This window comes from Oculina patagonica, chromosome 14 (genome assembly GCF_052425735.1).
Source record: "Oculina patagonica isolate OP01 chromosome 14, crgOcupat, whole genome shotgun sequence".
Classification (NCBI taxonomy): domain Eukaryota; kingdom Metazoa; phylum Cnidaria; class Anthozoa; order Scleractinia; family Oculinidae; genus Oculina; species Oculina patagonica.
In genome coordinates this window covers 22,812,367-22,840,191 of record NC_135771.1, presented here as the reverse complement: position 1 = coordinate 22,840,191, position 27,825 = coordinate 22,812,367, and the positions used below count along the sequence as shown (strand labels likewise).

The following is a 27,825-nucleotide window of genomic DNA, read 5'->3' as shown; positions in this document are numbered from 1 at the left end:
CGATATGGCCGTAAAATAACCGAAAATATCGTTATATCGGGGTAAACCTAACAACTTCTTTTTACTTGTTTCGTCTGCGGCGCAGGCTAGGGGTAAGAACGCAGTATCATTTTCGTATATCATCGTACAAAGCTGTTTACAGAAACGTTAGAGATCACTCAATAACTGTAATGTTATTGCATTAATTCGATGTTTTGCAAATAAATTGTGACTGTGAACTGATAATATCGTTATATCTGGAGGATTTTACGTTCGGTCCGTTATGTCGGGAATATCGTTATATGGGTTCCACTGTATTATGGTGCACGAAATCAGTGTCAACTACATACCTTAGCTGTTAATATTGTAAAACGAAAACTTGCAACGATGATTAATAACGTTACTTTCGGCACTGAAAAGCTCAAGTTCTCGTTCACTTTGGTCAGTTTGAAGCTCTCTTCTTGTTCTCTTCTTGTTATCTCATTGGAGAATGAGCGTGATAGGTCTTTTGTCTCCTTAAAGTGGTCTTATAATATTCCTTTCTATAATTTTCATTTCACTTAAGCTTGAAAATGACATTTAAAAGTGATTTTCATGCAGTGCTTACTTAAAACGTCAGGTTTGTTTTTACTAAGTGGTTTAAAAGATCTCGTTAAAAAATTCTGAACTTTAAAGTCGGTTCCCTAGATAACAATTGCCTTACTTGCTTGGTCAGTCGTCCCCCACTTCGTTTTTTCTCTCCTCTTTTATTTAAAATTACAAACTTTGAGTGAAATTTTCACGTACAACGTTAGCTTAAAACTTGAATTTACAAAAGCAAAATGGTTGCTTGGGAAAGGGGTTTTCCAACGATGCCCAGATAAGAGTGATTGGGTTTATTGTGCTTGAAATACCTACAAAAATAACCACTCTCAACTACCCTTAGCTCCTCAATGGCAAATATTTCCTGTTTAGATGGTGTTTTTTCGGAAATTTTTGAACTGCAAGCAAACCCAGTGGAAGGACAGCAACTCAGCAAAAAGATTTAAAAAAAGAAGAAAAAGGAAAAGCGAGAAAAAAAATGAAAAACGAAAAGCCAAAAGTGGTATTTCTAGCCCAAAAACTTTCATCAGTACAATAATCATTCACACGCATAATTGGACAGTATGATTAAATTTTATTATCCTTTACAGCACAATAACTGAGTATCAGAGTTATCAGCTTAAAAATGCCCTTCCGTTGTGTTTAGTTTTCACCAAGAGTCGCCAAGCACCCGGATGTAAAGCATCGTCCCATTTGACATTGGGGCCGTGCGGCGCATTTTGGCAACTCTTCTTCGTAGCTGCTTGCACTGACACAGGAGCGGATGAAAATCCCATCATTTTTGTAAACAACGCACTGAGGCTGATCCTCATTTCCACAAGGTGTGTTTTCCAATTCGTTTCCACATTTTTCCTCAGCGTTGGGCGCCACCCCAACACAGCTTGGACACATGAAATCTGAAGAACGGATGAAAATATAAACAAAATATTAAGATGAAAACTGTCACCCCGGCGTGTAAATACTAGTTATGTAACGCTTTCGAATGGTATACTATGGAATATCCCACGAGTCACTTGTATTTTCTCGGTATACACACGAGCGTTTAGGTGTACACGCGTGCCACTCAGCTCGCCATTTTGTGTTGCAAATATTGCACATGTTTAAATGACAATTTCTCTTTTGATCTCGTTTTTCTCTCCAGTGTTGGCGCGTGACGCACAAATTTATTCAGATAGGCGCTAAGCGATAATAAGCATTTTAGCGTCTCTCTCCTTTCCGAACTCACGTCAAAATACGGATTGTTTTGCAGTGTAAATTATTAATCGAAAAGATCTATAAATTATAAATTGGAAAATAAAAGTCACATTCTTTTTCACATTCTTATGTTAGGTTAATTCCTTTATAGCAGCCGAGTGTCTGAATCAAATTTCAGCGAGTTGTGTTAATGAAGAGAAAGGGTTACCAATCACTGAGAATGATGCTTTTGTTGTCCCTGACGACCTTCGTCATTCCTAATTTCAGTATCATTAGCTTAAATGGAAAGTATTTCACTTACACAGATGAGTTCTCAAACGCAGCAAAAAGACACTTTCCTTTAAATGGCCTTCTACCTTTTGTTGCCAATCTTCGTTGTCACAAGGTCCGAAATAATTTATTCAAAGTTAGGTAACTTATAATAGGTACCTTTGATTTATTTATTTGTCCGCTTCGTATTTTCGCTTTTGTAACTTTTTTTCCCTTTTTCTGTTTATATTTTTTTCTTGGAGATATTAACTAACAATAGCTGCCCTAGACAGTGGAAATGTGTCATGTGACCATTGCATTTAGATGGTTTATTTGTACTCTGTAAATTTGAGACGAAATTAAGTTAATGTATGCATGTATGCTAACAAATGTACTCGAAACCATTCAACCAATAATTCAAATGCACAGGCAGCCCAACCCCCAATAATTCCCCTTCACTCCTCTGCAAATGCACAGGTTGCCCCACTCACTTCTGACGCCATGTAACTATGCCTTTGCTAATGTGACGTCACGTACCTTCCGCTTGTGCCAAGCCAATGGTCAGAATTATCAAATAAGGAACAATCACAGCAACACGCATGATGTTGAAAATCTAGAAATAAAAGGTTGGATTATGACAATTAAGAACAATATGTTATTACAATGTGCAATAGTTTCACGTTAATTACCAAGAGGGTCTGAATGGGGTTTAGTGTTAAGCGTAATTTGCCCATAATTTTAAGTCAGTTTGCTGTTAATATAAATTGGCCAATTTTTTAATGTTTATTGTTTCCGAAGAAAAAACTGTTAATAGACTATAACTCTTTAGCATTGTAAATTCTTATCTGCTCTTCGAAAATCGGTATTTAATTCACTCATGAACTTTGAGCCTGTGCTCAAAGGGGCTGTAGTCTGGGGAGAAACCCGCTGAGCCCGCGATCCTTTGGTCAGCGTTGAACGCTAAGTCGAAACGTCATGATGGCATCGAGAGGATCTCCCTCCGGTGTTGTTAAAGTTCTAGTGAGCAACTATAGAAGCGGGAGGATTCTGTTTTCGAATGGCATAGAAGCAGCGTCACTTTTGACCTTTCAAAGCAATTCAGCGTGGAAGCCGTCAAGAAACATCTGACGGTGGTCTTTGGACACCTTCGGCAGTCTTCGGACATCTTCGGTAGTTTGTAGACATCTTCGGTAGTCTTCGGGAATCTTTAGTAGTCTTCGGAAATCTTCCGAATTGATATACTAAACAAAATAATATTGGCCTTTTGGGAGCCGTTTTTGTTTTTTCTGGATAAAATTAACTTTTGCAGTGAATTTTTTTACTGTTAGTGTTAAAATGCCTTAAGTTAAAGAGCCAAAAAATTAAGTGTTTAGTGTTATCGAGGTACCCCCATTCAGACCTTCTACCAAATGCGACAAGCAATACAGAAACCATAAGAAGCGACGTTAATTTATATCAAACGTCACGACGGTACAAATCAGTCTTCTTCCCACTCTCCTTAAAACCTTAACTCTTGCGCCTCCCAAGCACGTTTTCTTGAATGAAGCAATTTGTTTTCGTTTTACATTAGCAAAACATGAATTTTCACCCCCACCGCATCTAGCTCGCCCCAAGCCTCTCTGTCAGCATTGTGCCCAAGCGAGAGAAAGGACCTGGTGTATTGTATCAATACCTTAGCAATGGTAATGAGTTTCACAAGCATGCAACGTGGCGGCCGAGTCTGAAATAGCCATGAATTTTATTTGTGTAAAAAATAAATGAATTTTACTTTTTTGCGAAATATCTCGGCATATAGTGGTGAGGTTTGATTCCGCCGTCAAGTTGCGAGACTATAGGGAGCTTAACCAGTTTATATTTTACTCGAGAATCTCGCAATTATCCAGATGTGTTTAGTGTATCTGTTAGTTTAGGAACTAGCTCCAGCTGAATATGTAAAGAGAGCGTTAAACCTCAAAGATAATGGGAAAATTTAGTTGTAGTCGTTCACGTTCTTCAAAATACACAAAATGTAAGGTAATTTCCCCTCCCCTACTATCCTACTAGAGAAACCAAACTGTTGTCAGCGAAATTTTGAACAGAACAGATACATTTCCATATTCTAATAGACAACCTAAGTCTGGTTCTCAAATAATCGCCCCGATCGTTTTATTTCACGTCGTTGTTTTGCAGAGAAATGTTGCCAAGATAGAAATGTACAAAACGCACGTGCAGTTATTATTCTGCTCATTAAACCTTTTGTTTGGTGACGTTCTCGTTCACGTTGCCGTCGTAGTTTGCTTTAGCTCCCTTATACGAATCACGTTCAGAGGACAAACGGCTATTTTCGGATTATTGTCAAACACACGTACCCCTAGCTATAGCCTTTGTTATAAACTTAGTGCCTGGATGCTCGCCAGGGATTCAATACAAACAAGCCATGTAGGGCAGTCCAGAAAATTCATCGACTATAGGTTGTGTTTCATCTGAAAAAACGGACGACCAAAGACTCTAATAATACCCCCGGAAAGTTCCCAAATGATCGTGAAAGTTAAATCATTGTAGACTTTCTCCTACGTATCACGGCATCGACTCGTGAAAAATCTACACGTCTTTGTTATTATGGTGCACGAAATCGGTGGCAACTACATACCTTATAGCTGTTAATAATGTTAAACGAAACCTTGCGACGCTGATTAAAAACGTTATTTACGGCACTGAAAAGCTCAAGTTCTCGTTCACTTTGGTCAGTTTGAAGCTCTCTTCTTGTCCTCTTCTTGTTGTGTCTCAATGGAGAATGGGTGTGATAGGTCTTTTGTCTCCTTTAAGTGGTCCTATAATATTCCTTTCTCTAATTTTCATTTCACTTATGCTTGAAAATGACAGCTAAAAATAATTTTCATACAGTGCTTACTTAAAACGTCAGTTTTGTTTTTTACTAAGCGGTTTAAAAGATCTCGTTAAAAAAAAAATTCTGAACTTTAAAGTCGGTTCCCTAGGTAACAATTGCCTTACTTGCTTGGTCAGTCGTTCCCCACTTAGTTCGTTTTTCCTGTCGTCTTTTATTTAAAATTACAAACCGTTTGAGTGAAATCTCATGTACAACGTTAGCTTAAAAATTGAATTTACAAAAGAAAAGTGGTTGCTTGTCTGTCACACTGTTTCTGACCGGTCTTACTTTTGCAAAAATTTATGCCCATTTTATTACAAAGAATACGCAAGCATTTTTAATTCTGTTATACTGATGTACTGAAAGGAGGCGTGATTGCCTAATTGTTAGTGCCCTGGACTCTAGAATGAGCAGTCCGGGATAGAGCCCTGACTGGGGTGATTGTGTTATGTTCTTGGGCAAAGACACTTTACTCTCAAGGTGCCTCTCTCGTGTATAAATGGGTAAGAGCGAATTTAATGCTGGGGATAACCCTGCGATGGACTAGCATCCCATCCAGGAGGGAGTAAAAATACTTCTAGTCGCTTCATGCTACGGAAACCGTGATAAGTTCCGGCCTGATGGGCCACTAGGCTCGAACGCAGCCTTGTATGTATTGAAGAAGTCTGAACGAGCGAAACGTTTACATCAGTTAAATTTCTGACTTGTTAAGAAAAATTGGGAAGTGGAAAATCAGTTAATCAGCTATTAGGTGCCACCTTCTTAACCTTTTCTCGGCCCTTGATCGGTGAAACGAAACGAGTTAAAGTATTATAACTTGTTCTAGTGTTGATCCATTTAAATTATTTGAAGCACACGAATATTAAAAGGGATTCAGAAGCAGTCACACAAGTTGCCCTGGATTTAGAGCCATATTTAGACATACGCAAGTGGTCAGCAAATTGAGTGAAATATAAAAATAACCCGACTCACAATGAAAAACAGTGAAGGAACATAAAACACTGGAAATCTGACAATCTTATCTGAGGAAGATTAAATCAGATTGCAATGTGGGTTTTTGAAAAACTGTAAGGCTGAACAGTTTTCAAATTAAAGTTATTTGTTTGTGCCTTAAATTGAAACGTCCGTGTTTGTAAAGTGCCAGCCCTATGACCTGTACTACGTAATAACGTACAAAAGTTGTAGAACACGTTCTTTAATTAACAGCCGGGAAGGTATAGCCTAAGTTAGGAATTTGCAGTCTTTTGATTTTTCACGGCTATATTCGACGTTTCGGAAACTTGATTTCGGCAACGCCCTAAACATAATCAAGAAGTCGTGAAAAAAATTATAAAAGCCACTTGTAAAAGGCTGTAACTTGAAATTGTTCTGTTAAGATCAAAAGACAGCAACGATCTTCGTGTTTTCCTTTTGGCTACTTATCTTCATTCTACAAACGTTTTATGACGGCTGCCTTGGATTAGTGTGAATTATTCAAGTTTAAATACGAACAGACATCGATACAACTCAAGACGTGTGTTTACTCAACTCGGTTTCTACTCTCACGCACAAAATCAAGGCGTAGAATGAAGAGTGCTTTGTTTCTTTATACTGAAAGCGACAGAATCAGAGCTGAACAACTGAAAGATTATTTACAAGGCAAGCTTCGCGCAGTAGCAGACTTGAGAAATATCACCGACATTTTAGCGGAGGAACAAGAGTTGAAGAATGACATTTCCCGCAGTGACTGCGTTGTGTTGATTTTATTTTTTTTTAATTCTTAGAGCGACCGTAGGACTAGTTTTGGGTCGTTTCATATCCTTAATTTTAGAAAGTTTTACCATGCAGTATTCTTGTATGCCCCCACCCCTCACGGCCCCCGTAAAAAAATTTCAGTCACAGCATCCCGTCCAAAAACTTAAATAATCATCTGAAAAAAAAAACGCCCCCCCCCCTCCCCCAATCCACTCTTATAAAGGCCCTCGCCGAAAATAAGGGACGTTGAGCAAATCCCCAATATATATCTACGTTTGTTCGACCTGCCATTAGTTCTGTTGTTGATTTATCAATTGGAGTTCAGACTATACTTCGCCCCGCACCGCGTTACCCCTTGAGTTTCTTCAGGCTTTGGGAACCTGGCACATCCCGCCCCCTCCCACCCACCCCAGGGTTACTTGGCAGAACTGAAACCTTTTCTGCGTGCCCGTTAGACTCTCTTAGCCTCGCAAACACGAAGATAAACCATAGGGAAAAATGAGAGACGGTTCCTTTATCGTTTACTATATATCTCATATGTGTACTATACATATAGTTGCAAAAAATTGCGTGATTAATTTTAATCGTCTTAAAGTTATGTGACGTTTACAGACCTTTCGTGGCATTGTAGGATAAGCCTAGTCTAGTTTAAACTCCTTGCTATAAACACATACTAGAACCAAACCAGTTTTACCGTATGCTGTCAATATCGATCCAAAGATGAATTGTACAACCTCATTTTCTGTCCCATATATTTCACTAAAAGCCAGCTACGCGCGAGTCTTTCCAACCAATATTCCTTTTATACAATCTTCAATTTGGTCTAAGACAGGATTTCCAGCTCGTATCTTTCCGCCTTGTAGATGAAATATTCTTCTTTCATCAAAACCAGTCGGGATCCAGTCGTTTTTCGTTTTTTCCGTCAGGAAAATGATAACCAATCTGTTTAGAAGTTCCTTGTTTTCTGTTAGCTCCTGATGTATAATTTTCCCGTCGAAGGTAACAAAATCATCTTCGATTTCGTGGCGTTTGTTTTGAATAAGTGACGATGCTTGTCGTGACCCGATCAGCACAACGCAATCACTGCGGGGAAGTTCTTTCTTCAACTCTTGATCCTCGGCTAAAATGTCGGTGATATTTCTCAAGTCTGCTACTGCGCGAAGCTTGCCTTGTAGATAATCTTTGAGTTGTTCAGCTTTGGTGCTGTCGCTTCCAGTATAAAGGAACAGAGCACACTTCATTTTACGCCTTGATTTTGTGCGCGAGGGTAGAACCGAGTTGAATAAACACGCGTCTTCAGTTGTATCAATGTCTGTTCGTATTTGAACTTGAATAATTCACACTGATCGAAAAAAAGCCCGCATAAACGATAAAGAAAGATAAGGTACGGCTTTTGATCATACGGGAACAACAGCCGCCCTCAAACTTCAAACGCTGTAACTAGCAAAAGAAGCGAATTCTACAAATGTTTCAGTCGCTGATCGAAAATAATTTGCGACATCACTACTTTAATTATTTCAAGTACAACTCCTTTCAAAAATAATTAAAGAGGTGACAACAGCAATTTTTTAAATAGCCAATAGGAGAGGCCAATTTTTGCTTATGCATAAATTAAAAAGCAGGTGCTCTTAGCTCTTAGCGGCATATTTTTTCTCAGCTGTATTGAAACTACATTGTGATTAGGGATTCAGCCATTATAGCCACGTAGCACGGTAGCGCAAGGCAGAATATTATAATCATAAATCTTGTTACTAGGTAGCTTGGGATAATTATTCTTTTTTAAATAAATTTTGAATAAATTATAAATGAAATTTTTTATTCAGCCTCAACCTGGGAACGAGGTCGATTCCCGCCCTTGATGTTGTGGGTCTTAGTCCTCCATCTATGTTTAACATCACGGTGAAGGAACGCCTATCAATTTTCGCACATGAGTGCACTTTGCTTTGCTGATGTTGGTCGAACGATTGAAATTCTGTTGGGTGTTTTACAAAACCATTGCATGCAGAGCCACCTATCCTATGATCCCTTTTACCATGGAGTGAATCGAGACGAAACTTGTATGCTAAAGAGGATTTTTTTGTTTTGGTGATTCGCATCTATGTATGCTAGCTGTACACGACTTGAACACGCTGTTCTGGAAAGCAAATTAAAAGGTTCTTTTCACCGCTCGAGAACGTTTATTTAATTTTTCTATCTTCCAGCTAGAGACTGCCGATTAAAAAATGAAAAGAGAAGAGCAAGAACTGCTTGAGCGGGCTGAAGGAAATGAGACTCGCGAAGAACAACCAGAAAACATTGAAGTTGGTCGACAAGAAGATGGTTTTGAAGACGAATTTGATAGAGAGTTCTGGATCAAGGTACATGTTGTAAAGCCGTTTTAATAACGTTATCCTTTAGAATTTCAATAGCGAGCAAGAATAGGTTCTTTTACATTGATATTGAGTAAATGATTTATAATTTAATTATTTTATTAAATACAGACGTATTTTTATTGGGTAACAATAATTTATTAGTAATATTTCTCACCCTAAGACACTTTCACACCGGCAGTCACACGTAAATATAAATTATTAAACAATAATAATTCTTGTCAGAAGGTCTGGAGTTTAAAGCAAAGCGAAGCTTTTCGACCATATCTCGTAGTCTTCTTCCAATCAGTCTGTTCAAGTCAGCTCAGCGTTGTCATGTGGTTACATCTCATGTAGTCACATGACAATAAGTGGTTGAAAATGGTGGTTATTGCAAAGCCCCCATGCATCTTTATTTAATGTTGGATGTTGGCATCTGATGTGGATAGCTTCCTTAAGTTTCCTTTTGATGTCCACAGGGAGAGACAGAATTATTGTGTGCCATTTTCAACCAATAATTTTTACATGACTAAATGATATGTTGCCATGCGACAATCCTGAAGAATGGGGGAGGGGGATCAGATCCCAGCCTGCATAGCTCTTGTGATGATCAAAACAACAACTGAAGCTCCACCATGTAAACATGTTCACTTATAGGTTCGACAAAAGCAAAGTGAAGGATTATCATGGAACAAAGCCATGGACCAAGTGCGTGTGGAAAGACTGATCGAAAAATACAAAGACAATGGGGAACTCATCAGCGAGGATCCTGCTCTTCTGATGCTGAAAAACTGGCCAGCATCAAAACAGTACAAGGATAATCCAGATCGTCTTCTGGGCCTTGAACAGCTGGTATATCTCACTTGTTTATTTTATATTGTTTCAAGCTGAAAACATGCAAAAAAAATTTGGATTTAATTGGGCTCCTACAACCTTATTCCCAGGGTCTCTCTCTCTCCCCGAGAGAGAGACCTTAGGAATGAGGTTGGGGCTCCTAGCGATAGTTGCCAGTAACTTAGAAGGGTGGGTAGGGGGCCCACGCAAAGGGGTGGGGAGAGTACTTTTTTTCAGGCGGTAGGTATACATGTATAAAAGGGTTGAGTTTTCATGAGTTGCAGGAAAGCAAGGGGATAATTGTCATATAGGTATTTGCGAAGGTCTTTCACAAATACATGTATCTCAGACACACTTATTAGCTGGTTCATGTAGTAAACATTTCATGGGGTTACTTAAGAGAAAACTTAAGGGATGTACAAAAATGTAGTATAAAATTTATACTGCAGGTATGTGTATATAAAGGTACATCATTTTCTGTCCAAAATCTCTGTTAAAGCAATTTGTTTTAGGGATTGATATACTCAGTTAATTAGTATATCCCCCCCATGCAAGTACAAAATTGGTCATACACAGATCAGCGAGGGAAAGGAAAAAAATTGGAGTTTTCCTCAACAAGAAAGAAGATTTTTTTAAGCCAGCATGTGTCAGCAAAAAAGGGTAGCCTCGAGCCATGGGGTGCTTCTGTCTAAGCTTATCCCAATTTATGTAGCATTAAGCGGCTAGGAATATTTCTACTCCCTCTTGAATGGGATGCTAATCCATTGCAGGGTACCCCCAGCATTACTTGGCCTGTACCCATTTATACGCCTGGGTGAAGAGAAGTACTATATATCTATAGAGTAAAGTGTCTTGTCAGCTAGGTTATAGTTAATTTTATTTATTATTTTGTAATACCCATTGATGTGTGTTTGTCAAGCAGATTAATAGATTTTTGGAGATTCTATTAGAGAGTGATCTCAACTCAGACAATAGATACGAGACATTCAGAGATGAAGAAGACAAAACAAAGAAGACATTGTTACACTATGCAGCTGAACTGGGCTTCCTGCATGTCACAAAAACACTTACGAAAAAATGTCCAGGCTTGCTGGCTCTGAAGACAAAAGCTCAGTTAAAGCCTGAGAAGAAAAGAGGCTTACTTCCAGTTGAACTGGCCTTGATAGCAGAGAACGATGATGTGGCAGCTTATTTGATTAGAATGATGTGGCATGAAAGGTAAGTGGACACTAACATGTACGTGTAAGGGAAAGCCTTTTAATATTAATTGTGCTTTCATAAAAAGGCAATATTCCAAATGTTCAAAGGGCTTTTTGTTGTGCCATTCCATCTCTGAAATTTCTATTCCTAACATGTTTGATAAATTTTTGCCATGTTTTTAATATCTGAATGGCCCCAGTTACATACTGATACTGTCAAATCACATGGCTACCTGACATCATACTCGAGATCTGATGATCACTGTCAGTTTTGCCACGTCATCCCTTAAATGAATTGTGAGAGATGCTATCAGTGGTGTTATGATTAGCGCGCTGGACTCCACTTGAATCAAGCAGTCTGGGTTTGAGCCCGGGGGGGACTCCCATATTTAAGGGCGGGGATGCCGCGGATTGAAAGCCCAAAAGAGACCAATCTGGACGTGGCTCAAGCTATTTTAGACCCCTAAAGATACCAAAATCTGAGAAAAACATATTGGTAATTTCTTCTGTGTCTGCGGCTGTGGCTAAATATTGTCATTTTCTTGCATTTTCCCCAAACACCCTAGCGAGACCCAAAGTCCGAAATTATATCCCTAAGCGAGACGACGAGCATCCCCATCACTCTCATTGGGAGTTCCCCCCCCGGGGGTTTGAGCCCTGGCCGAGGTCACTGAATTGTATTCTTGGGCAAGATGCTTTACTTTTACAGTGCCTCTCTCCACACAGGTGTATAAATGGGTATTGGTGAGTTTGATGCTAAGGGATACCTGTTACCCTGTGATGGACTTAAGTATCCCATCCAAGAGGCGGGGGGCGGGGTAACAGTACTTAATGCTACAGAAATTGGGATATTCTGACGGTATAGCCAGCCTGCTTCTGCTTGATGCAGACCTTACTTTTCCCTTAACTTCACTCTTTGTTCATATTTTACATGTACTCTCACCAGAGTCCAAAGTTTGTTTTCATGGAGACCAGGCGATATGACAAGTCCTCAGCCTTCTTTTTTCAGCTTCAAGTCCATTATTGAGAATCCTAAAATGAAGGTGAGAATGTCATATTGTGCTGGTACATGTACAGAAATTGCCCATACCCCTCCTGTAGAAGGTTTCTTGATTTGAGCCTCACACCCCCTACCCCTATAGAAATACCAGCTAAGCTTGTATATCCATGGTACTTTTCTTTTCAAATTTTGGGGTGGAAAGGTGGTGCGGGTCATGGAAAACCTGGAAGGTTATGGAATTTTAGAATTTCATTTTCCAGGCCTGGAAAGTCATGGAAAAGATGTTGATTGAATGTACAAAATAAATTAGTATACACAGTGTGATTTTCGTGAAGGACACAAGGTAAAAACTTACCAGAAACCAAGGGTTTTTTTTTTGAAAATTTCCAAGTCAAATTTAGGTTATGGAAAACTTGAAAAGTCACAGAAAAGGTTGTGGAAATCCTTAAAGGAGAATGAACCCTGGGTGGGTATGGATACTTTCTTGAACTGCACATTAAAATTACTCCAAAATACAAACTTGGTCATCAGGGATTGTGTGATTACCTGATTGAGGGTTAACAAAATTATTATCAGTGTATAGTAGGCTGAGTATTGAACATTTTAATGTCTTTTGAATTTGTATTGTAATACGGCCTTATTTGGCAACTGGTGTGATGAGACTTGATGACGATGATGATGATGACAAATTTGTTATACTAACAGAAATCTGTAGTTGCCATATTAGACCAGATGGTGAACCCACACTGGCCACACCTACCAAAACGAAAAGATAGCTACGACAACCAAGAAGAAGAAGAGGGAATTGAAGGGGCCTGGAGTACAATTCCAGATGACCCATTTGACTATCACTTTTATTACCACATTCTGGAAGGTGACGAGGCAGGTCGGCCTCCAAAGGTTATGGCCTTAGAGGGAAACAAGCTGACAGATAATGAACATTTTAACCGGCGAGACAAGTCTTGTTTACATCTTATTGCAAAAAGTAACAATAAGGTGAGGTTACAATTATATCATTTTATATAATTTTTGTGATGGGAGTGACTCTTTGGCACTCAGTTCATGTAGAGAGACTTCTTATATTTTCATACACGAGGTATAAATCACACTAAACTTATTTTTTTAAGTTAAAAAAAGTTGAGACCAAGAGGATTCAAACCCAGGTCACTGGCATGCAAAGTGGGAAGATATCCACTACATTGTTGTACGCCACGGATGACCAGCTGCCACTGATTCCTGATTTTTTTATTAGATAGAAATCCTAACCCTATTATAAAAGCTAACTGCACGCAACCCAAGCTAAAGTAGGCGTAGTGGATTTCTATTTAGGCTAACTGGGGTGCTATTTAGGCTAACCGGAGTGCTGTTTAGTCAGTAATATTCTACATGAACTGTGTGCTACGCTGTATAAATATTATGTCATGAGGTGTCTCGCTATTGTCTCATTACATTAACTGAGTACCGAATAGTTAGTCCCATTTTGTGATATCTTGATATCCAATAATATTATAGAACACTGCACATTCATGACAGCTAAAAAAATTCCATGCTAAAGATTCCATGGCACTTGAATTTTGTTTTTCAGGAGGCCTTGCAACATCCTGTGGTTAGAATGCTGATTAAAACAAAATGGCAAAGCTATGGACATTGGTTTCTTAGGTAAACTTACTGTACTATTCCAAAATGCATCAAAATGTAAAATGTTATTTATTGCTCACTATAAACTCTTACCCGGAGTAATTCCCCAGCGTGGAAAAAAAGTATTAAAAATGTAAGTTAAGGCAACTAAAAGTTGACCCATTTCTTAAATCGTTTGTTGCTCCAAAAAGCAAACCTTTCTGTTATTCTGTACTTTGATTCTGTATTTCAGGCTAGAAGATTTAACCTTTTATGTAATGAACAATTAATTTAGATTATGGGTTTGAAAGTTTTGTAAGGTAATAGTTGATTCGGCCTGCATCTTCATCAACTTTCCCCTCATAGAAATATATAGAGCGAAAAGTCCAGTAATTGTTTTAGTACGTAAAGTATGTCCAATTAAATGATTTTCAAATATTTCATCATCATCATCATCATCATCATCATCACACATCATCATCTGTCCTTTTCACTGCCACAGGACGCATGAGGCTTCAAGTATACTTTAAAATCTTCACACTTTCTGAGCTTGTGCAAACTTTATACTCATGACTGATAGTATATGAGTAGCTAACCAATCAAATTGTCACATTTGCATTAGTAATATGCTAGTAGAATGCTACTTATGAAGGATAGTGGAGATATGTTTTTGTAGGGTCATCTAACAAACAAAACTGTACTGTACTACCTTGTTTTTTTGCAGCCTTCAAGCCGGAATTTATGTGATTTTCCTGCTACTCTTGTCCTATTCACTGATGCACGGCTCAACAAAACTGGACCCCACCCTTTACAAGAGTGCTGCAGACTCGCTGCGTGGATTCAGTGAGATTATCACCCTTCTTATGGTCGTCTTTTACATCTGTGAAGAAATCAATCAAATGCGAAAGTAAGTAATGATGGTACAACAAAACTTCAATAATATCACTTAAATTTTATTTAATTTATAATTGATATGTATTTATGAGAAAAACAGTAGAAATCTTTCATACCCAACCCTTCCCAGGAAAGGCTATGGTTTGTGTAAATATTTGATAAGGGCTTTTACTTATTATGTTAATGAAATCGCACTTTAATAATTATATGAATTATAACAATGATAAAAACAGATTCTTCCAAGAGTTACACCTAATTGCTGAACAGAGTACACAAACCATACCCTCCCAATGTCAGATCACAATGGCTCGAAACCATACCCTTTGTTGCTGCCCATACTGATGTAGCTTATATAAAGGATTCCCCCGGCCATCCCCCTGGATGCAAACTACGCACTTGGGCATGTATCTGAAAAAAAGAAATCTCGATTTTAGAAGTTGATTTGCTTGGAAGGCTGTCGTATTCTTTTGTCATCTAGTATGGAAGCCTGGTTCTCAGACGGTCTGAGGACGCTCGCTCTCTCGGACATTCTACCATGTGACCTTTTGTGGCAAAATGCCCATTGGCTGGCCATGACATAATTCATAATTAGAGTATATCTCCCATTTTGTCTTGTACCAGAGAGAGGCACTCATACTTCAAAGAGTGGATGAACCTGTTTGACTGGTTAGGCCTGTTGCTTATACTGTGTATCATTCCATTGCGGTATGCTGACAGCAAAGCACAGTGGATGGTGGCGTCTTTAGCTTTCCTGTTCAATTGCTTGAGGATATTTAAGTTTTCTTGTGTCACAAGGTAAAGTAAAGTCCGCATGCGAGCCTAGTGGCCTATCGAATTACGGTCACTTCGTTCCACGTCAGAATGTTTCAAAGAATAGTCAGATCATTTCACTTTTGAAATGACGAGAATGTAAAGAAAATCTTTTTGCTCGATGAAAATGTGATGAAAAACTCCATGCACTATGTTTTTTGTATGTGTAAGCTTATAATTATGCTTTAAACCTGGAGCTTGAAATGCGTCAAACGCGTTCGATGGCTTCATCTTTATTAGGCCCCTATTAGATCAGCTTCCTTACTCAAGAAAAGACGTATTTTTGTCTGATCGGTTTTCTGTTTTGGCCGATCAAGTAAGCAGCATTCAGTTGCGGATGCACTAGATGGGTCAGTTTTAATTCACCGAACACAATTCTAAGGGGACAGACCTGCCTCGTCCCCAGTCGCTCGCGATCGTTTGGGGAAATGCTAGTTAATTATTGAGGAAAGCGGGGCGAAGGGAGACATGGGAAGGGAAGATCCTCCTACTCGCGCTTCGCGCGCGCTCCCAATCCTCCTACTCGCGCTACGCGCTCGCTCAAAATCCTCCCTCTCCATTGGCCTTGGAAAAGCCTGTGGAGGAGGCAGGGGACAGACCATGTACGTAATGGCGCTCCATAAAATATCTAATTGCCGTAACCGTTGATCAGTAGGATGCCTAAAATGCATGTAATTCCACAATTCGTTTCAGCTCCATTAAATCCTATACCAATTGCAGAACATTTTAGGAGGAGCCCACAATGTGAGCACAGTTACAGACAAGACAAAATAATATGGAAATATAAACAAACGTGCGCACAAATTTCCAGCACGGAAAATAACGAGGCAAAGTGGAGAATTCTCACTAGTTTGACATTTTTTCTAACTATTTCTAACAAAATATTTCTTTCTGGAATGATCTGACTTTATTGTGTAAAACGACCTGAATATTTTGTTTCAGCTTATCCCGGTTTCCGTAGCACAGAAGCGGCCACCGACCGTGGAGTTCTTCTTAGATCTAACCAATCTTGTCTTGTTCTCTATTTACAGAACTACAGGGTTATACACAAAAACCTTGGCCAAGATCATTCGACGAGATGTGACAAGATTCATGATAGTGTTTGCTGTGGTCTTTCTTTCCTTTTGTGGCTCATTATACTTGTCACTCCGTGCTTCCAAGCAAAGCCCTCCATTAAGGTGCGTCTTTTTGTGGCTTTATTTGAAAACCTCATTAGTTCGTATAGTGTGATCGTCCGGGTGAGAGTAGTTCTGAAACGAACTGTTGTTGAAAAAAAAATTTACCATCTTTATTATTTACAACACAGTTGATGATTTCGACATTGCTGATCCTAGCAGTAGCAGGACATGTGTCACATATCAACCTAGTAAATGGCCCAGCTCACAACGAGTCTCTCGTAGCTCAGTTGGTTAGAGCGCCCATCCGGTATCTGGGGGCCCATGCTCGTGTCATTGTTGAAAAATTCATTTTCATTATTTATCAACAAGCTTAAAATTTACCATCTTTATTATTTAGCGGCTCTGGGGACGAGAATGAAAAACCTCCTTACATGTAAAATACCGCTATAAGTTAACCTGGTCAAATGTCCTTTGTGTTGAAGTAAATCTAGGCTTTTTCCAAGATTCCTTTTGTTGTTATTCTCACATTTCGTTGCCTGAGTACATGCGAGTAAGAAGACTTCTCCCTTCGTGCACTCAAGTTTTCCTCGGTTCAAGAGACGTCTGAAATTCGACCCGAAAAATTCCATGTTGATGACGTGTAGTGTCTCTGATTGGTTGACACTTGCCCGCTAAAATTCAAATCCGAGTATCAACCAATCAGAGACACTATACAGATCTCTGAAGAGATACGCCATCAGTATGGAATTCTCGGGTCCAATCTCGTGAGCGGGGAAAGGATAAAGCTTGCTAAGAGGCATTTGATTACTCGATGTTTGTTTTTAAAACAAGACTGGTACATGTAATTTCTTTTTTATACACCCCAAATAGTAGCTGCAAGGTAGAAATACACATTTTAAATTGTAATTTCTTTTTATTTTTAGTGGTTTTGAAGATGTGTTGCTGAGCGGGTTTCGTGCATTATCCGAACAGCAACCAATTGCTGAAGATTACTCAAGTTTCAAGTAAGTAGCGACGATGTACAAAGCAGCATTAAAATAAAAAAAATACTCGTTACAAGTTCCTGTGCTTGTTAGGTTTACTCTCGGTAGCAACATTTTTCTCACCCAGAAACTTCTCTTCTGAAGCTGTTGCTCTATTCTCTTTCGCCTTGCTCAAGTGAATAGAAAACATTTCTAGTATAAGTAAAGACCCAAACAACACAACAGTTTGTGGAGGGAGCCGCCAGCGATCGAAAAGTTACAGTTTAATCCCTGGCATAGGCTAAATACTAAGCTACAACGTAAACAGTGTTGAAAAAGGCGAGTGAAAAGTACATTCAAAGCGGAGACCGTGAAAGCAATGTAAACGTGGCAAGTAAAAAAAATAAGTGGAAAATTGCACCTATTACAAGCTACAATGAAAACAAACTAAGGTTAGAAAAATACGCAATAATTTTCACAAAAATAACGATAAGGAAAAATAGCCTCGAGTTAACTGGTCGGCGTCAAGTGGTGTGATATTCACAAGGGGTTGTTTTTTAAAGGGACTCAAAACCCCAATGGGAGGCGCGGTGGCCTAATGGTAAGTGCGCTGAACTCCGGATCGAGCGGTCCGGGTTCGAGCCCTGGCTAGGGTCATCTGTGCTGTGTTCTTGGGCAAGTCCACTCAGGTGTATTAATGCGTACCGGCGAATTTAAAGCTAGGGGTAACCCTGTAAAAACTGGCATAAGTTTCGGCCTAGTGGGCTGCTAGGCTCGCATGCAGACTTTACCTAATGAAAAACTAAGAGAGATACCTTTTAGTCCTAATTGCTGCTGTTGATACTGTCTCCTTTGCAGTTGGCTGTCAATTTTGTTGATGCTGGCTTACATGGGAACCGTGATCGTCATTCTTCTAAACATTCTCATAGCTCAGATGAGCACAACCTACACGCAGGCTAAGCGAGTCGCACGCCTGGAGTATGATGTGGATCGTATTTTGCTGCTCACTCGCATGGAGAGGTTTCCCCTTCTGGTATGTCAACGTCATGGTTGAACAAGTTCATGCGCGCGCGTCTACGTGTGCGGAATGTCGTACACGCGCGTGCGTACGGGTGTGTCTGGGCGCGCGTGTCTGCACGTGCATGTCTACGTGCGTGCTCGCCGTGATTGTACGTTTGTCGAAAAATCCTAGTATAGGTAGGAGGAGTAAATAAACAGATAAGTCACTTAATAAATTTGATTGTTAAGCCATGACAGAATTTTACAGCCCCTGCCTGTGTAATTGTCTTATAATGCATTCATTTATAATTAATTAATTTTTCTGTTGTTATTCTTGTCGTCTCTGCAGAACTTGCGTGTAAAGTATTACAAAGAAGGGGACTGGATCAGTGAAATGAAACTAGCAAAAGGTTGGAATGACAAATTATATTTTACTCTCCTAGTGCCCCTTGACATATTGGCTCCAGCTGTTCGAAGGGTGGATAACGCAGCAGGAGGGCATTTTGCGAGCGCATGCGTGCAACCGCTGTACAAAGACCGCGTGATCTTGGGAATAAAAATGGCGCGGAAGATTCAAACTTTGTTTTTTGTACTGTTTATCGTCACATAATTTAATATAGACGTAAATTTCGCTAAGAAAAAGTGTTTTGTGTGTGGCAAGGCTCTTATAAAGCAGATTTTCTGGCCTGCTTCGAGATCGTTGTTGCAAATAATGGGAAAATATGTGGGACAGGTAGGAAGGCCTTCACCGACAAAAATCAAACAGGCCGTAAAAAGAGGAAAACATTTATGCGTGTGCTGGAGTGTGATATATTAGGATCAAAACTTCACATCAAATCAATTGCTGTAATACAGGCAGAGTGCGAGCAATATTATAGCTTGTCGGGAGATTTTTGCCTAAAGGGACGGCCACCAAAGAAAAGGGTTTTCCCTGAGGGGAAAGACATGTTTGGGTGTTCTGCACATGATAATGCAGCTCACTGATGACTCTAAAGCAAAGCCAACTTGCCCTCGACTGGCAAACAGAGTTTCCTGGAACAAGAACTGCAGTTCTTTAAAACACATTTAGGCGACACAGAAGTAGAACAGTCGTTATAACAAAATGAACATCAATCTTAAAGAAACAACCGTTGAATGAAAATTTGAAAATAACATTGTTTATAGTTAAAAATTATTTCTTAAGACATTTTATGCAGCAGTTATTAGAACGTTTCTGAAAAATATATATATCGCTTGTTCGTTTCATGCTATTTTTTGACTGTTGATCAAGGCTAGATTTTGATAAAGGAGCCAAAAATGTACTAATTAACATAGTAAAATGTAAACAAATAGTCTACCAGCAAAGAATTACCATAACACGTTAAAATTAAGACCGATCTCAGTAATTCTTTTCTTGTTCAACGGAATAATTGTGGTACATCGAAATGTGAAGTTATTTTGACCAATGCTTAAGTTTAAGGAAATAATCACAAACGATAGTTTCTCTGTTAGAATAAACCAGCGAGAATGACGTTAAAGAAAGCTAAAAATTACCACAATAGACCATTTCTTAACGCTACCTTCGCAGCATTAGACGATAGTTCAAGTACTTCAGGCTCCATATATCATCGGTAGACGCTGGAGATCAAGGTTAGATTTTGAGATTTTTGCATCGTGAGAACGATGAAATTGCAGTTTTATGAAAAATCTGAACAAAATCATGACCACTCGCTCAAACCCGGGATACTTGATTATAACATCGTATAGTTAAAACTGCTGTTTTATATTTTAGTACTAAGTTGCCGTAGCGCTTTGTCCGTTTAGATCTCCCAGCTATTAAAAACATGGGCAAGGTATTTAGGTTCTCGACATTCGGTCGCCATTTTGTCCACGCGCAATGTTTAATACACATAGCCAAAGTCGATCAGATAAACGGCACGCCGACACCAAAGTATGCTTGTTGTTGTCAGAAGATAAAGCAAGGACTCTTAATATCGTATACAGCAAATAAAACTTAAAACACCTTTTATTTTGAGCTGAGAATTAGGCCATAAATTGTGAAAAATATGTAAACAATCGATAGCAGAACATCTTTGTCGTGCGCACTAGCCCATATCGACGCATGCGCACGCAAAATGCCCTCCTGCTGGATAACGCTATCCACCAGATAAATCACTATCCGGTGGACATAGCGTAGTATGTTTTGTCAACACTCATCCACTGGATAGCGATTTATACGGTGGATAGTGTTATCTACCCTTTGAACAACCAGGGCTTAGTGTATAAATGAGTACCAGTGATCATGAATTGTTAAAATTCCTGTGGATAAAGAAGTGTGTCCGTTCTCAGAAAAGATGCGTCCTTTTTAGTGCAGAATGCACTATTGTGATGGTTTGGTGGGTTGTCGTTTGCTAAACCCCTCAGGCGCTAAACACTATGGTGTAAACTTTTAATCACCAATTAAATTATTCCTTGTGGAGGGGGTGGGGGTGGGGAGCACCTGACCGTACCCCTAGGTAAAACCTGGAGCACATCTACGTTACTTTCATTTGAAGATCTCAAACGTATATATTTGTTTCAGAAAACCCTTTGCTCTCCTTGTGGTACTACTCAACGTAATTTACACCAAACGCATGCGCAGATTAGTCTACGTTGTTTTCTGGAACTATCATGAACATCGCTTGTATTGCGTGTTTGCGGTAGGCTTCCTGCAGACTTCTTGGCGCCAAGTAAAAACCGCAAATTAATTAAATTAGATTTTGAGACTTTCACGGCGCTTTCGTAATTAGGTATGCAAAAACTTGCACCGGGATTTTCGGCGTGAACACCTGATAACCAGGAAACAAATATCCTAGCTGTACTGCGTTTTAAAAAACCTGTCGAAAAATATGTTTTTTGATTAGATTTGTTTCTTTAGTTTTTGAGAATCGTCTTTCGTGCAGTCTAAACCGTAACTTAATTAAATTAAACAAATGTCATCGATGCCGCCGTAAAACAAACAAAAAACAAAAGTTTCATGTTATCGCATTTTCAAGGAAGAAAAAGTATTTTGTTACAAACGAACAAAAGTGTCGTGTTACGTTTGCAAAGATTAGCGTAAGGAACACCTGGGAAAGAATACAAGTAGCCTGTGAACAGTTTTTCCGAAAGTAAAATAAAGCAAATAAAAGAACATATATAAAAAACATACTTTCAATTGTTCCATATTGCATTCTGCACTTACCAAATCATCGAGATTTTTAGATTAAGACCCTTTTTGATAAATAAGCGAATAGCATTTACAATTTACGGTCAATTGCTTGATGCTTTAGAGATCTTTGAAGTCTCTTTTTTGTTTTCTTTTTTAGAGCTTCTTGAATTCAGCGAAGATCGCCATCCTTGGGAGTCGGTGGAAGAGAAGCTTAATGCAATCAGGTAATGTTCGGTTAATGTTCGGTTAATCGAACATTAATAATGTTCGGTTAATGTTCGGTTAATGTTCGGTAATGTTCGGTTAATGTTCGGTCGTGCGTTCGTGTGCTCGTGCGCTCGCTGGCTTAGTTCTCTCGTTCTCTCGTTCGTTCGTTCGTTCGTTCGTTCGTTCGTCCGTTCGTTCGTTCGTCCGTTCGTTCGTTCCTTCGTTTGGTTGTTCCTTCGTGCCTTCGTTACGTTTCTTTTTAATCGCTTGCTGTGTTGCTTACGTGCATGATATATTTGCTCTTGTGCCTTGACATTTCTCCTCATTGTCCTTTTTAGAGACATGATGAGAAAGATGGTGAAACAGATGAGGCCTGGAAGAGCATGAAGGGCCGCCGGCCTGCAAAGATGGCTACAACACGAATATTTTTCGTGCCATTCTTAAAAGTGCGACTTGTAATCTGTTGTAGTTGAGACACATTTGAATGTGTAAAACAAGCTACAAATTTTTTAAACAAAAAAAGGTTTTAGCTGTTATAAAATAACTACAAAACACAGCCATCAATACTGAAAGGTTGACTAGTTGAAAGCACGCAATATTTTATGTGAGAAACTGATATTGCACGATTAGCATGGCTATGAGTACGGTGTCGGTTTTTGAAGTGAAAGTTATTATTTTATTTCCCCCAAGGCGGAAACAAACAAATATTTATAGTTTAGTAAATATTTTATTTTCATTGGTAGGAAACAGTAAATTTATTACAATAAAATGTTCATACGTAGCGTTTATGCGAACTACGGCTGGGCTAAATCCTCCATATCTGTTCTGAATGTGAAAAAACGTTTAAATACACAACAACTCATTGGGGATTTCCGGGTCTTTATTGCAATGACCAACGCGCGAATTCTAAAAAAAAACATTACAGTTGCTAACTGCGCTCTTGCTGTTGTTGCTCGCTCAAAAGCTATCGCGATATGCCAGCTACTTGCGGTTGTATCGGTACATATATCTTTTGGGCTTGGCTAGCATTTCCGCCTATTGTATTTAATCATGATAAACAAGTCTATCATACACAAAAAACGTTAGAACTAAAAAACAACAGCCACGAAGACGTTTAAATGAACGCTTATTTAAAACATAGGCACGCTAAGCGTGCAGGAGTTATTTTTTCTTATGGGGTGGCTTGGGGTGAAACTGGGTGATTATTCTGTTGGGATGGTTTATGCCTGGTTGAGCTATTTTGTTGGCGGCCCATTCTCTTCCTTTTACGTTTTTCTTTTTATTTTTCTAACACCGTTCCTTCCTTTTTTCCTTCTTCCCATATTTCTTTCTCCTCTCCACTTCCTACTTACTTACATCGTCCTCCCGCCCCCGCCCCCACGCCCTCCCCTTTCTCGCCCCCTCCTTCTTCTCCCTACTCTCTCTTATTCACTACTCTTCGCGCTTATACCATTGGGCGGCCCCTCTGCACTTTTTGTCCCTTACCCCTTTGCTCCCCCCCCCCTCTTATCTCACTTTGTCGTCGGCTTCTGTTCCTCGGCCGGTTGCGCGTCGCCGCTGATGATCTTTTCGCTTTTTTTTCATTTCTTCGGCGGGCTTTTCCTGCTCGGCCGGCTGTCTCGTCGTGCTGTCTGCCGCGCGGGCTGCGCTCTCCTCGTGCGGTGGGCAAAGGTTTTCGGGCTAGGATTGCACAGGTCGGGGGTCGGGGGCATTCGTCGGGTTTCCGTCTGAAGAGGGGTGTTCATAAGATTGAGGTCAGACCATCTATTTGGGCTCGCGTGAGTATTCTTCTTCCATGGGCATTTTCACTTCTTCTCTCTTCTCGTTGTAACCGGATAACTGGATGGTGTGACGCACGGAACTATTTCGGCGTGTTACGGCTCGGAACAAAAGTTTTTATTTTTAAATTTTTTTATTGGTAGCGATTGGGTTCGGCTCACAATTTATTCAAAACTCGCAACCTATTTGATTCACAGCTTTCCAATTTCCAACGAACTTCACAACGGACGGCGTATGACACATTTTTTCTCTTTTGTGCATGGGCTAGCCTCTCCAAACGTACGCTCGAATAAGACGAATAACAACTTAGTGTTGGGCCTCTCGGCGTGTGCGTTGTAAGCGGCGCGCGTTACGAAAAACGTTTTTATTCAGGGTTAAATAAACTACCATTCCGCTAATCTCAAAACTTAGAACGAATTGCTGACTACGTCAGATTGCTTCCCCTTATAAACTGCAATTTTATTGGTTCTGATGTACCTGAAATCTGATTGGTGTGACAAACACAATACTTCACTACCCACCGACTGATTACAAGCACACGACGACTAAAGAGCTATTTTTGAAAAAATAACTCAAAAATTAAAGCACTTTTACTTTTCACAAAAGAATTGCTGCTACATTTTACGAAAAACAACAAGAACAAAAGAACAGTAAGAGCAAAAACCAAACAAACTGAGTCAGATATATTAATCACGAAAGTGAGTACATTGTACTGTAAATAAATGTAAAGGGTATTTAATGGGAATAGTTAAGTAACCGGCTGAGACTGTTTGACTGCTGTTACAATTAATGGTTGTAAACTTGAAGTCGATTCAGTACAGTACGTTTTGAACTCAACTCTGTAAATGTCATATAAAATAAAGTTTGGACTCTGGTCAAAGTTTAATGTTTGCAGACTGTCTCTCTCTTGTAATTTTCTGGCCAAAACGTTCATACGCCCTCTTGCGAACGCTCTCGCGGAAATAAACACTTGACGATTTTCGAGTTAAAAGCGGGCAAGAGAGCGGGCCATGTCGCTTGTCGTAATTTAAAAATGTACCGTAACATTGTTTCATTTCACCGAGAAATTATTATGGGCTACGTTTGCCTGGTGTGCTACGCTGTTTTAGGGCGCTGGCGATTTCAGCAAGTTTTGGTTCCACTGTATTCAAGCCGCCGGCCGAGCGCTCTCCAGAAAGCCTGTTCGCAGGCTAACGACATTATTACTGCCCCTCCCTCCCTCACACAGCCCCACCCCCACCCCGCACAAACACACATCTCCTTCAACGAGAGAAAGTTTTTATTTTTTTTATTTTGTTTGTGATTAGCTAAATCTTTTGCAAAGCAGAACAGACAGAACTGGTGTAGATAGTTTATACTCTGCAAACACAGCAATTCAAAAATATTGAAAGCTTGCCCGATTAAATGTCGAAACCACATGATTTCTATCTTTTGTTTTAGTGTCTTGCTGTTTCAGTGTTTTTGTGTTCTCACATGTAGACTACGAGCAGTCCCTATTTTTTTCTAGTCCAGCGAGCAAAAGTTTTTTCGAAGTGTCCATCCAGGGGCAGTTAGTTTTGGGGGGGGGGGGGGGGGAAAAATTTTTTTATTTTTTTTTTTTTTTTTTCCCTCCAAATTTTTTTTTATTTATATTTTTTTTTTTTTTTTATATATTTTTTTTAAAAAAAAATATTTTTTTTTTCCCCCCCCCCCCAATTTATAAAATTTTTCCCCCCCCCCCCCCCCAAAAAAATAATGGTCAGTCCCTTATGGGGGCGGGGGAAAGTCTATACGGGCGAAAAAAAAAATCGGCGAAGAACCCGCCCCCACTAACTGCCCCTGGGTCTCCAAGATGCCATCGGCTTGAAGCGAATCAGAACTGGCCCACGTGGGAAAGGGTGACTTAAAATTGACAGATGTCACAAAAAGGTTTCTTTGTCCAGAGAAAGCCAAACAGGAAAGAACTGTAAAACGTTTTTAACTACCACTACACTCGTTTTAAAAATAATTTAGTTTAACGCAAAAAAAATACAAAACAAACAGTTACAATTAGAAAGCGATTTAATTCACGTTTTTTACGAACAATGACAGCTCATTAGCTGATTGACGGAAAAGCCCGTGCAATGAAACAACCAATCAACAACGAGTATTTTCCCGCGAGATGAATGGTAAAAGAGGCGCAGTTTGCAAAATTTTTTCATTCAACTTCACCAAAGACGACAAACAACACCAAACATGAAACATCGGTTTAAAAAGTTCGCGTTTCGTTCTTCCTTTAAGCTTAATCCAAGTCTTAACAACCTTCAGCAACTCTTAAGAACAGCTGGAAGAAAGTGAGGAGCAAAAAGGTCGGTGATTTTTTGTTATTTTGAAACATGGAAAAGAAAAACTTGACGCGCCGAAGAAAACTAAATTAACTCGCTGAAGAAAATTTCATTTTCAGCCCGGAATGTGTTTTATGTACAAGCTTTTGTGTTAACATAAGTTCCTTTACTGACTTGTGACATTTTTCTCTACATTTCACAGATTTTTCTCATTGGAAACAAAAGAATTTAGCTCGTGGTCCGTAAAAATGTTACGGCTGGATTCAAGCACGCTCCTTCGCCATGTTACAGAGAAACAACTTTAACGTGCGTTCAAAGCGTTCAGTACTTCAATTTCAAAAGGTAAAGCATAGTTCTATTGTTTTAAAAAGTCTGGAAATACCTTTTATAATTGTTCGACGCATTTTTTTCGAGCTTCCTTTAATTTGTAATTCAAGAAATGAGAAAAACATTTCCCGCGCAAACTTGAACACGTTGCTTTGTCAGTCGTGAAATTTTACAAAAAATGTTTTTCACGCGGAGAAACGCAGTACTATTTTTTCAACTCTTTTTACCTAGTTGGACAATTGAAGTTGCTATATAAAATGTAGAAAATATTTCTTTGAGGTTTTTTCATAATTAGTTTCCATTCAAATTTTTTTCGATATTTATGGGCTAATTATCTAACAAATGGCGCGAACAAAGTCTTTTCTTTTTATATAAGCTTTTATACAACTTATTTCAAAGACTTGCCATCTTTTTATTACTTTTTTTTCCCCAATAAAAAGTTAAAGATTAATTCGTTAAAAGTACGGGGCGCCAAATTGATCTTTTTTTTGCCACAATTCTTTCATACCATGTTTCAGTTGTGTAAAAAATTTTCGTTTGGTCAAAAAATCTGCGCCGAAATTCTGCGTAAATATCTTGGGGGTAAATTACCTCTACGGCTGTCGATAACAAGCAAAAATACTGTTTTTGCTTCTCCCTGCGCTTTTGGTAAAGTGCAGCGATGTGACGTTTATATCGTACCAGAGAACTTGGTTTGTTCTCAATGGGCAGGCAGGCTCAACTCCGTGAAGCTAAAAAGGGTTAGGTATATGAGCCCCTTCCAGGGGGGGGGGGGGGGGGAGGGTCAAAGGAACAAAAGCTTTTTTCTCATATTTTAGGGAGCAGAGATCACAAAAATTGACAAAACACTTTTAGGGATAACAAGGAATTTTATTCAGAAGAGAGGGAACATACACCCCTGGTGAGGGGATCAGTGTCATCAGTTTTTTAGGTGGCTCGACCAGCATTTTTCTAGCGATAAAAATATACTGAACTGCAAAATAATATAAATTTTTTGGAGATCAGAATGGATATCATGTGACAATGACCTCACACAAGAAAAATACCAGGACTAACTAACCACCTTAAGCCTGTGACTAACAAACTTGCAATAAAAGAGAAGGCCTGGGTACAAAGTCAATCTGAAATTAAAATTAACTGCTCTAAAAGGAGAGGGTAACAAAGGGGGTGTTATCATCCCGTTTCACGCACAAATTTTTGCCAAATTCACGCGTTATGTATACTTGAAACAGCAGAATTCACGAATCACATCTTTTCCAGCTATTTTCACGTGTCACGGACTAATTTTTGCCCTTTTCACGTGTCACGCATAAACCCTTTGCTACCCTCAAAGGAAGCATATAACAAAAACAAAAAATACAGAGGCCTTTTGCTATATTAGGTCGTTAAAAAAATTTACTCGAATTAACTGAAACCATCATTTTGAAACTCTACACCAATTATCTTTTCAGAATTTATGTAACTTATTTCTCTTTCCTTTTTTCAGATTCTCTTGGTCCCAGATGAGCATATCATTCAGTTCAATTGCTTCAGCATCGTACAGTCCACCCCTGTCTGGCTCAGTACACACCACACCAGCCCTCAGCTTCGCCCATACAAGACAAGAGCTGACTCCAGTACAGTAACAGTTCAACTCAAATGGGTACTGGTTAGTG

General features: G+C 39.3%; 3 protein-coding genes across 3 annotated transcripts; 1 reads left to right on the top strand and 2 right to left on the bottom strand.

The window, feature by feature from the left end:
• Positions 1-1,123: 1,123 nt before the first annotated feature.
• Positions 1,124-2,613, bottom strand: LOC144637440 (uncharacterized). Its single transcript, XM_078496501.1, has 2 exons — positions 2,542-2,613; positions 1,124-1,457 (listed from the first exon to the last, which is right to left on the bottom strand). The coding sequence occupies exons 1-2, from the start codon at positions 2,603-2,605 to the stop codon at positions 1,204-1,206; spliced, it is 318 nt and encodes a 105-aa protein (XP_078352627.1). The 5' UTR covers positions 2,606-2,613; the 3' UTR covers positions 1,124-1,203.
• Positions 2,614-7,170: 4,557 nt separating this feature from the next.
• LOC144637850 (uncharacterized) lies at positions 7,171-8,102 on the bottom strand. Its single transcript, XM_078496939.1, has one exon. The coding sequence runs from the start codon at positions 7,843-7,845 to the stop codon at positions 7,375-7,377; it is 471 nt and encodes a 156-aa protein (XP_078353065.1). The 5' UTR covers positions 7,846-8,102; the 3' UTR covers positions 7,171-7,374.
• Positions 8,103-8,515: 413 nt separating this feature from the next.
• Positions 8,516-22,621, top strand: LOC144639232 (uncharacterized). Its single transcript, XM_078498519.1, has 14 exons — positions 8,516-8,961; positions 9,610-9,804; positions 10,709-11,004; positions 11,932-12,028; positions 12,691-12,981; positions 13,571-13,644; positions 14,327-14,509; positions 15,118-15,291; positions 16,338-16,484; positions 17,348-17,428; positions 18,245-18,419; positions 18,735-18,795; positions 21,712-21,778; positions 22,100-22,621. Exons 1-14 carry the CDS (start codon positions 8,827-8,829, stop codon positions 22,146-22,148), a joined length of 2,025 nt encoding a protein of 674 aa, XP_078354645.1. The 5' UTR covers positions 8,516-8,826; the 3' UTR covers positions 22,149-22,621.
• Positions 22,622-27,825: the final 5,204 nt, after the last annotated feature.